The sequence below is a fragment of the Lampetra fluviatilis genome, chromosome 20 (assembly GCF_964198595.1).
Source record: "Lampetra fluviatilis chromosome 20, kcLamFluv1.1, whole genome shotgun sequence".
NCBI lineage: Eukaryota > Metazoa > Chordata > Hyperoartia > Petromyzontiformes > Petromyzontidae > Lampetra > Lampetra fluviatilis.
In genome coordinates, this window is record NC_136294.1 from 4,984,069 (window position 1) to 4,995,461 (window position 11,393).

Genomic DNA, 11,393 nt, shown 5'->3' on the forward strand with positions numbered 1-11,393 from the left:
TGCCCCTCTACTGGCCCATTATCTCGGTCAGGTCTCGGAAGCTCAGCAGGGTTGAGCCGGCGTAGTGCTTGGATGGGCGACCGCCGTGCATAAATTAAGTTTGTGGGTGCTGCGGTGGCGACATGTCAACTACCGTGTTTGGTATACAGTAGGTCGTGGATTCAATCCCGACCCTGACGCTTTCTGTATATTTCGAGTTGTCGCGAGGGTTTTTCTCTGGGTCCACCGGTTTCCCCCCTCCACATTTAGAAACACGCGCTTAGAGTATTTGGCTGCTTTAAATTTCCACGTGATAATTCACTTCGTTGAGCTATCATTTGTGGCTAGGTGGCTTCTGAAAAAGAGCTGTATAGCTCAGTGGGCCTTAGCTGGTATAATAAAAAATAGTTTATTTTTAGTTTAGTGTTGCAAGCTGCTGCAGGGCTACATTGACATCAGACGGCCAGTGTAGAAAAATCAAAAGTTGTACTGTACTTCTATGCTTAATTGTCTATGGTCTCATCCCCCCCACCCCATTCACTAACCCCTTGTTAACTAGTCAAATAACCCACACGGCATGGAGGCAGTCATCCAGCAGTGGATTTACAGGTGTGCTCAGAGTTGACATGCTACCGTGCCACTACAGCAGAGCGTGGCCCTATTGATCACAGACTGACCACTCTATCAACCCATCACGGCCTGACAGAGGAGAAGTTGTTCGTGTCTAAGGAACTGATTGGGGTGAGCAGAGGGAATGCGGGCACATTCGTCAGAGCGAGGCAGGTGGAATGTGGGTGCAGCGTTGCAAAAATAACAATTAACCTCATCGGTAATTACCTGGGCAAAGCCACTACCGGCTTTGTTAAAGGTCACGGACAACACTTAATTTATCACCGAATCCTTCCAGGATCGTTGGCGGATTGAAATATGAACGCGACTCGTTGCTACCAGGAATATTCTAAACTATTGTAGCCATGCTCATGCCACCAATGGCTGAAGGCCTCCTCACCACCATGCTAGTCATTGTGGGTTTTCTTTTTACCATTCTTGACCACTCTGATCAGTGCAGAGTGGTGAAGTATGGTACAGCGAAGAGGGTACACGGGAGAGGGGTGCACCGATTCTAAAATTATTGCCTCCAATGTTAACCGTTGGCAGGTAATCAAATTCGCGCAGCCGGGTTTATAACAGCGCTCCACCAATTGTACCGCCGCTCCAACTGAGCAACCGCGAAAGGTATACTGGACGTGGTCTGCCGGGTACGAAAATATATTTTGGCAATTGTTTTTTTACCCTTCTATCTGGCAACAAAACTGACACCTTTTTTTTACAAGGAGTCATGTTTGCATAGACCACAATACCTGCAGTCATAATGCAAACAAAAAACACAACTCTGATAATGTATGCACTGTAAGTTTTGTTGCCAGATAGAAGGGTTAAAAAAAAACAATTATCATATTTTTTACTGGCAAATGAGGTTCCAATGGTGAATATATTTTGGGTTGCCGACCAAGACAGAATTGGGCGAAATAAATCCTTGGCCACGTTGAATTCGCAGGGTTAATGTCTCATGGGCCATGCGTGCGTGCGTGCGTGCCACCTCCCCGTGTGATGGGGTTGGGGCACGCGCACGCTAGGAACGCGCTCCTCTGCGGCACTCGCAGAGGAGAGGAGGAGGATGATGAGGCTGTGTGCAAACCTAGCTCACTGGCTGCTGCAATATTTACAAGGACAAGTCGTAACAGGACTCTAATACCACCCCCACTCTCACACGAAGAGTCTTCACACTCCACAGCCTGTTGGAGTTGGCTATCTCTCCCGGACATAATTATCGCTGGATGTGCATAGGTCGTGCTTACTTAGACAGGTCAAACTTTTTAAACGGCTGCGTAAAAAATACCATAGCCTGGTTTGATATGCTCCTACCTCATTCGTTCTTAGTTAGAGAAAGGTAATGATGACCTCACTAATTATTGTACACACATAATGTAAAATTCACTTTCATGGCCTCGTTCATTATTCGTATATATAAATTACAGTAAATTTTGATTTAAAGCTTTCGTGACATGATAAAATTTTATCATGTTTTATTTTTATTATTTTATTATTTCCCTTCTACGTGACTTTACCGAAAGAACCAAGAAGAAAAAGTTACAGTATTAGACTTGAACAATAATGTTAACAGTGTTCCAGTTCTCAATGACTTTAACAGTACAAAACAACTTTTGGCCAAAATATTACGAGACTACGTTTCCAGCTGTGTATAGACAAAATACAATCTCCACGTTGGTCATTAATACAGCCTCATGATGGAAGAATCTACAGGTAAGCTGACAGTTTGGTCAATATAGCCCTTATTCAAAGCAGATTAACGCATTTCATCGTTGGGAGGCCAAATTTTAGCCCGAAGGACTTTGAGAAGCCCGGGTAAATTGAAGAACACCAATAAAACGCCTCTTTTAAAAAAAAAATCCTGCCTATTATATATCTTCCCGTTATCAGGCAGCCGCTAATGACCACTACGGGCGAGATCCTTTGGCGGCTGCAAAGTGTCCCAACGGACGGTGCGGAGAGACCGCGTGCGGGGCTCTTTAAACAAACAAAAAAGGTGAATTAGTCAAACCGTGGCCCCGATGATAATGGAAGGGAGGGGATGAGAGGCACTCTTGCCCCAAGGCACCTTCACTCTCGGGCATTTGTCAATACTTTGTAATTGCCGCCGTTCAAATCAATTCCCAGCCCCCTTATTTAGCGCGGGTTTACCAACACAATGAGACCTGGGGCGGTCACAGGGTGGCGGCTTACTCCAAAGGGGACAAAGGTGTGTGGATTGGGCAGAGGTTGGGTGTGGATAGGGAACGGAGGGGTGGGGGGTTAGCTTACTTTACCAGCTGGGAGATAAGCATCAGAGGGAGCCCGATTACCCACAGCCATGCATTTACCTGTGGAAGGGGCCCTTCTATAGCCTCCAATTTCCATCTCAACAGAGGCTCCTTTGGTGAGAAAAAGGAAGGAAGCGACATTCCATTCTGAGAGGAGACTGAAGGCATTCCGACAATCTGCTGACACCCACCACCTGCCTGGAGGTTCCTCGACGTTTTATAAGCCGACCCCAAAAGTCGTGATTTATTTCGCCGCGTCTCTTCTGTTAATTTTGTGGTTCTTTGTCCCTTCCCCCCCACCCCCCCCCCACTCACAAGACTTATTGGTGCGTTTCCGACCCCGGGCATTTCGGGCGCACGTGTGGAACGTGGATTCGAATGGAAGTTTATCAGTCGGGCTTTCAAGGGCCAGCAAATATTTACCCCCAATTTTGAAATGAACCTCCCTTGTCGGTGATTTATAAGTGGACACGTATGAACAAACGATGTCTATTGCACCCATCCTAGGAAGAACACGGACCATTAATTCCCAGCTGTTGTCAGCAGTGCTGGAACTTTGATGGGAGGGCAGTGAATGCATTGGGTTTACAGAGTTCACGCAGCCTCCGTCCAGCTCGTTACAAACAGAAGCATTGCTCCAACAAAACCTGACAATGCCCACAACTCTCCCATGCTTTACAGCCCTGCCGAGGAAGCTGCCATCTCAGCACGGAGTGCCTTTTTTCGTCTCGAAATATAGAGTCCAACGCACATACCGAGTCCAATGCGCGCAGATGTCAGAAAAGGCACATGGCCGCTCCAGCTTTGCCAGCGATTACACGACACCCACCAATAATAGCCAACCATCGGTACAGGTCACTGGTGCCGATTGAATTTAGTTTTTATTCTCAATAAGAACACATTTTTAGCTTGCAAAGCATGTCATAATAATAAAACGAATTAAGTCTTATGTCTTCTTGGTTCTTTCGGTAAAGTCACGTAGAATGGAAATAATAAAATAATAAAAATCTAACATTATTAAATAATTCTCACGACGTTTCGGCCACAACGCAAGCAGCCGTCCTCAGGTGGAGAGCAGGTCTGTCGAGTAGACAGAGTCTGAATGACACACTCCAGGCTTGGAGCGACTATTTAAGCTGGGATGGAGGGGGGAAACGTCGTGAGAATTATTTTATAATGTTTTATTTTTATTATTTTATTATTTCCATTCTACGTGACTTTACCGAAAGAACCAAGAAGATGAATCCCTGCAGTCACGAAAGCTTTAAATCGAAAAGTCTCATGTCGTGCTGCCAATCATTTTTCCCCAAAGGTTCACGGCAGGACTACTGACTTACGAAAGAATATAAATAATTACAACGCAACGATGGAAACGGAAACACGACACTGCCAATCCACCCACACTCAACGCACAGGCCACTTCTTCTCCACTGCTGCCCTCTCTGTCCCAGTGGCCCCCCCCACCCCCCATACCCTAATTTCTAAGTTCTTGCTCAAGACCTGCTCTTCTCCTCTCTCATGTTCGACTGCTATCGCCATTCGATGCCTTCGATGCCATTATTACAACACCATAGGCCTCTCGTCATATTTGTCACACAAAACACACACACACCTCTACAATCATTGCATTCACCGCTTCCACACGCTGTGGTTGTCACCCCCCTCTCCACCCCCCAAATGCTGCACGGCTTCGTGTACATATCACAGATTCTAAACGCTCAGTGATTTAAACGTCTGTCATCCCGCGTATGCACGCACAGCACGTGTCCCGAGAGTCTTTATACATCCTGGAGAAATGCGATCAGCTATGGAAGCTTTTATCACAGACGTCCAGTGGTAAGAGTCTTCCGTAGCTCACAATCGGCTGAGCAACACAATACCACAACAATCCCATGCAAGCAAACATCTGTTTGTGCTCATGTCAGACGGACCGTGTGCAGATAGTAGAAAGAATACTCTCATTGTGAAGAGCTGCCGGTTTATTGAGATAGCATTGCAAGGCACAGTCAGATACGGACATGGTGGGGTGGGCTGTAACTGATAAAAGACTAACTGATTTTAACGTTGAAGACTCACAAGTGCAAATAATGTGGGTTTTTTTTTACAAAACTAGCATTGTCCTCTTTGCGATATAAAAGTGACACAAATTAGCTTCCCCCACGCTTCTTTAATTCTGCATAGATTTCTACAAGGAAACATTTGAATCGTGGGATCAGAATCAGAATATTTATTTATCTTGGAGGAATCCGATGAGCGATTAAGTTCTTTTTCACAGATGTCCAGGAGAGCCGCTTGCTGTGGATTTCAAAAACGAAAGAACAAACCGCTATTTGCTCGCGCGATTCGGAACGCCAGATCGACCGATGTAACGTCGACGAATCTCAGACTGTTGGAATGTTTTGGGCACGTACCTAGAAGAGAGACAGACAACTGTGGAGAAATCGACCGTGGCGAGAAACGGATTGAAGGGAGGCAAACTCGAGGTCACCCTAAAACTAGACAGCTGCTTGATGATGGACTAAAGAGAACATGGAAATGTTGGAGGAGAAACGCCTCGAGCGTGAGAACTGAAACACAAATTTGCCAGAGGAATCGCCAAGTATGTATGTTGAACTTCTTTCGCGCGGTACGTAGCCAACCGTGATAATCGTGTCAGCTGATCCAGCAGGCCCCCAACTTTGACCATGGGATGGCCAAACTCCATTGAATCACACGTACAAAACACATTTACAAAGAGGTTCTGTAGCCTCTCCCTACAGTTAAGAAGACAGACACTAAGAGCTGGTCATTAAGAAGATAAACAACATTGACCTCCAGACAACGAAGGAAAACGGTGGAACGAACCAAACGCGGTCAGATTTGTGAATAGGCGAGGTGGAGAGGGTTGGGTTTTGCCTGTGATCATCACGAGTCAATCTCAATCTGCTGGGGAATGCGGGGACACAGTCGGCTTCGGCCCCTCCTCGTGTCAGTGCTCCTACTGATAAGAAGAGTGCAGTGCCCTCCCATCATCCGTCCATCCCTGCGCGCCTGCCCCTGGCCACATCTGCTGCTTCCCCGTTGTGTGTGCGAATTAAACACACACGGGCAGGCGATGTCATCCATCCATCGCTCCCTCTCTCTCTCTCCGCTTGCCTGCATTCTCTCAAGTCTCTGCGCCGCCGCCGTGTGTCCCCGGTTTAATGTATGTCCTCGCATTCCTGCCTGCCCCTAGACACTGAGTGATGCAGAAGCATGCATTCATAATGTGCGCGGGGTCAACCACCTTCGGCCGTCAACCGATAAAAGAGAAATAAAATTAAATAAACGTGACAAAAAACCCATGTGAACGACCCACCAACTCCGCGAAGGTCAACTCGACAACAAAAAAAGAAAATACAGTAAGGGAAAGCGTTGGCAGCAGTGCACGTTCAGTGGCTTAGCTATCGAGTGTGCAGGTTTTGCAACTGCACCAGGTCTAATTAAATTTATTGCACCAGGGCCCATGCCAAGCACGCTACACCACTGGTACACATGTACAAGAACAAATGGAATCACATTCATCACGAGTTAAGCATCATACTATAATAAGTATTCGGATGATGTTTTAAAGCAATGACCCTTCTTTTTAATTTGGAGGGTGTAACTTTACATTGTGGGCTGCTTAGGAAATTGTAAAATGTGAAGGGGTTCGGAAGAGTAGCCGTTTGAGTTGGCGTGTGAACAGATTTCTGATCACAGAGTAGCAAAGAAATGTGTATTTAAAAAAAAACATTTTAAGGTATGCAACTTTTAAAAAAGATGTTGATTATATATGCATTTTTAAAGTGTCTGTACAACAGTATATGTCAATTTTGAGTCATGACCTAGGAGCTGACAGCTCTCGAACCAAAGCAGCTGCTTAATTAAACTCATAAATCAGGGGGCGAGATAGCGAGCAGTGTGATTTGAGCACTCACGCAGTCACGCATTCAACACACACACACACACACGCATTAATTCACTCATTCATTCAACACACACGCATTGATTCAAACAAAGACAAACACCCATTCATTTGAACACACAAACAGTTGGGGAAAGTGCTGTTAGCCCATATACGACAGCATGGCGTGGCCAAAACCACGCCCGGTAGCTTTTGTCTGACGTTTGCCATACGGCCACGGCACCATATGATCAGTCAAGGCTGAGTCGACCCAGGGGAGGCTCGGGACTGATCCAGATAATCGAACTCGGGTAGCCGAGTTGGTAGTGCAGTGCGCTGACCGTTGCACTACCGCACAAAGACAAAGACCCCCCCTCCCCCATATAGCCTGAACAGACTGTTGGGGCAAGTACTGTTTGCGAGCACCTATAAAGTCCGGCACGGCATACGCGGGGGTGGGTAGCCAGCACCACGCCCGGCCGCCTTTGTCTCCCCAAATCCTGATGTTTAAACACCACAACAAAGAATTGGTCACAGGTGTTGCTCATGAGCGGGGTTCGTAGCGCAGCGTAGCTTACATGGGGCACAGTGGGGGAGGAGGAGGAGGCTATGTGTGTGGGGGTGGATGGGGGAGGGAGGCTCGCAGAGCGACACAGCCACGCAACTTTCTTTTGATGACAAAAGTGCTGAAGCCACGATTTTTTTTTACCCCCCCCCCTCTCTCTCCCACTCGCTCTCTCTCTCTACCCAAGTCGAAGAGAGAAACATTCCTCGGCTTCCCACCCCCTGCAGACCCCAGCTCATCGAATCCTGGCCACTGGGAGAAGCCAGTGGGCACAGCAAATGTGCGTTGGGAGATTTTTGTTTGTTTGTTTGAAAATTAATACATAAGATCCCGAGGAACACGACTAGGCGTTCTCGACGCGTTTTGGGACTTTTAGCTGCCAGACCCGTATCGTCGACGCGATCATAATCGATGATTTTTTAAAATATATTTTGGCTTTTGCAGCTTTCATTGTCATCATCCACGCCACACCGGACGCCCCAGATCTCATCGCACTTCGAGAGTCAAGGGCGTTTCGCGTGAACAGAAAGGGAGAGAGAGAGAAAATGCTACCGCAGCAACCGTAACATCGGCATAAAAACCTAGGGGTGGGATCCACCCTCCCTCCCCTCGGCACACAATATAATACGATTACGATTAGACTGATGAGAGACATGGAGCGTGGAGTGGGGGGAGGGTGGTGAACATCTGTGAAACGAAAAGAACTTTACAGCTCATAGGATTCCTCCAGTAGGAATGCAGATTCTGATTGTGGCTTCTTGGCACGCACACTGCGTCATGAACCAGCCCGGGCGACGGCTGCCGTCAGTGGCGAGTGGAACCAGGACCCGGTCACGGAACCTCCCAAACCCACACACACACACCCACACACCCACGTGTAACCAACCCGGGACAGCCTAGCGCCGTGAAGTATGGATAACACACAACAAAAAGGGCTGGACAGTAAATGAATGCGCTATCGTCATGATGAACAAAGCCGGAATAATCGCGATTTATCCACTGTACACACTCGGGCGCACTTGTGCATTCCTGACACTAATTCAGAGAATGGCGACGATTCCCTCTCTTCTCGTTGCCAACAGGAGGTCTCTCTCGCTCGCTCTCATCCTTCGAGGTCAACGCTTTTCTCTTTGCCAACGGAACAAGCGAGTGCGTTCATTGTGCAGGGCGGTGCCTGGAAACGACCAGGCCAAAAAAAACACAACGACGACGACCACATCGTCCACACCGTGGAGTTGTCTTCAAAAAGCACGAAATTTAAGTCGGCCCCCCCCCCTCCCGGGGGTCCGGGGGGTCCCCCCCCCTCCCCCAAGAAGCGAATTCGCAAGGTTGGTGATGCGCCGACGTCTCCGCTGGTCGGCTCTCCCAAGCCACGCTGAGGTTTGAGCCTGGCTAGTGCTCGCTATGGGGCATACACCAGCTGTGGTTGTTAACATAAGAGGCACGGCCACAAATAGCCATTGTTGTACTGCACTTCTGTGCGCCCGCGATCGATGTTCCCCGCCGACACCAACTCGAACTGACCAGCGTACGGGGGGTCAAACGATGGGTCCAAATAACCCTCGCGGCCAGCAAGCGCGGTGTAGGGAACAGACCCTGATCCAGCAGCGGATTGACACAGAGGGCTGCCACACACACGCGCGCAGTGCGCAACAAACCACACAAGCGACACGCGTTCCATCGCAAGCAGCACCCCCAACTCTCTCTCTACTCCCCTCCTCGGGGGATCAAGGGACCTCGCGAGCAAGGCAGGGTATGGACGCATGATCTTCGACGCATGCAAGCGAGGAGGAGGAGGGCGGGCGAGGGGGTTAATCGCGTGGCGGCGGATGCAGTCCCTCCCCACGACTTGCTCTGCGGGTCGGCTTGCAACATAGCGGTCTGTGTGCACCGTTGACCCGTGGGCCCCCTTAAATCCCCTTGTGTCTCAGCCGAGGGCAGTGCTTGGCACGGCGTGGCTCTGGCTGTTGAGTTACACGATGCTTTGTGGTGTTGTCTTACCCCAGGCCGGGGGGTTTACCGGCTGCTTGACTGCTTTTCAGGGGTTTTAAAGCATCATCATCATCATCGTGAAAGGGACTTATCCGACTGCAGGGGAAACGGGACTGCCGTGCATCAATCCCTGACCCGGTTCGAACCTCACTCGACCGAGCAGAATGACACACTCCACGCCCTGTTACTCTATTCGGCAGCTTGTACCACGATAGCCCCCTAACCAATGCTACCCTGCAGGATATTCAAACAACGAATATTCTCAACGAGAAGTTATCGTCGCTGAAAGAAGCGTCCACACCGTCAGCACCAACACAAATCAACATCGCCATGACCACCACCAGCAGCAGCACCACCACCATCAAAACGCATCACCGGCACAATTAGCACCAGCATGCATCACGTGTTTCACCACCAACACCATCAAGAAGACAACTATCACCACCATCATCGGTAGCACTTGCAGCAGCTTCAACGCCACCAGCACCATCATCACCACCACCAGAATCATCACCACCGCTATCACCAGCATAATCACCATCAGCACTATCACCACCACCATCATCAGCATCAACGTCACTAGCACCATCATCATCATCACCACCATCACCACCAGAATCATCACCACCGCTATCACCAGCATAATCACCATCAGCACTATCACCACCACCACCACCATCATCATTAGCATCAACGTCACTAGCACCATCATCACCCCCATCACCACCACCACCAGCAGCAGCATCATCATCATCATCATCACCACCATCACCTCCAGCAGGTACCTCCCTCCCCAACCCCGCACGCCTCGTGCTCTCACCCAGACGCAGCGTCAGGTTTATGGCCTTGGGGTACTGCACCCCGCGAAGCATGGTGGGGCTCTGCCACCAAGTCGTGTCGTCCTGGTTGTTGAAGTCCGTCAGGAACGTGGCGTTGTGGTGGAGGCGCGCGTCGCTCGCGTCGCACACGTGGCACGACTTGGTGACGCCCGTCACCCCGGTCTGCACGCAGTACTCCTCGGCGGGCGAACCGCACGTGTTCGTCGACTCCACCGTCACGTTGAAAGCCGCGTTCACGAACTCGGGAAGGCACCGCTGCGGCCGTCCTTCGTCGTCGTAGCATTCGTCCATGGCCGAGAGGACGCCCTGGCAGAACAGCAGCAGCAGCATCGCCGCCGTGGTCGTCGTCGTCGTCATTGCCATCATCGCCGCCGTGCTCTGCTGCTGATGCTGACCGTGGTGATGATGGTGGTGGAGCCGCCGCCGTCGGCGGAGCGAGATGGGGAGGCGCGGCGCGGTGCTACGCGTGTGCGCCATGTGGAGTTGCTCGGAGCGAGAAGCGGCGGCGGCGGTGGTGGCGGTGAATGAGGCGAGGCGAGGATGGGGAGAGAGGAGGGGAGAGGTGGGGGGTTGGGTTGAATGAGACGAGGCGAGATGGGGAGAGGTGCGGAGGGGAGTGTGGAGACGCGGGCGGGCCGAGCAGAGTGCAACGTCTCCCCCTCCCTCTCAAATTCTCGATCCTCGTTCCACGCTCTCCAGTGCTCCACCTCCTCCCCTGTGCTGTGCTTTGCCTCCTCCTCCTCCCGCCCGCTCGACACCGCTCGGCACCCACCCCCCTCTCTCGGGCTCTCTAGAATCAACGATGTTGTCTGCTGCCTCGCTCACAAGTTGATGATCATTCATGAAGAGCCCAATTATCATCATGAATCAATAACACAGCTGCTATCTTCAATATAATCATCGTCGTCGTCGTCATCGTCATCAGCATTGTCGTGAATTGCATTTACACCATCCTTCAAACAATATCTTAAATAATCATCATAAAAAACAACTCTTTTAAATATCATCAAAAACAAAATTTTGTGAAATATCATCACAAACAATAAATTACATTTACATAATAAACAACGCTAATGACCAATGAACGTGACACTTTTTTTACTGATTGGCCGTATCGGGTGGTGGAGGGTTACGACACGTAAATAACGCGCTCTAACCCAAAAACGTGTATTATGAATCATAAGTAATTCCACTTACATCCTCATCAACAACACTTTTACATTTCACCATCA

General features: G+C 49.6%; 1 protein-coding gene across 1 annotated transcript in view; it reads right to left on the reverse strand.

The window, feature by feature from the left end:
• Positions 1–10,892, reverse strand: part of LAMC1 (laminin subunit gamma 1) — a 111,286-nt gene extending 100,394 nt beyond the window's left edge. The window contains exon 1 of the mRNA XM_078865422.1: positions 10,143–10,892. Coding sequence (XP_078721548.1) covers positions 10,143–10,638 — 496 coding nt within the window. The 5' untranslated portion in view covers positions 10,639–10,892. The remainder of the gene's footprint in view (positions 1–10,142) is intronic.
• Between the last annotated feature and the right edge of the window lie 501 nt (positions 10,893–11,393).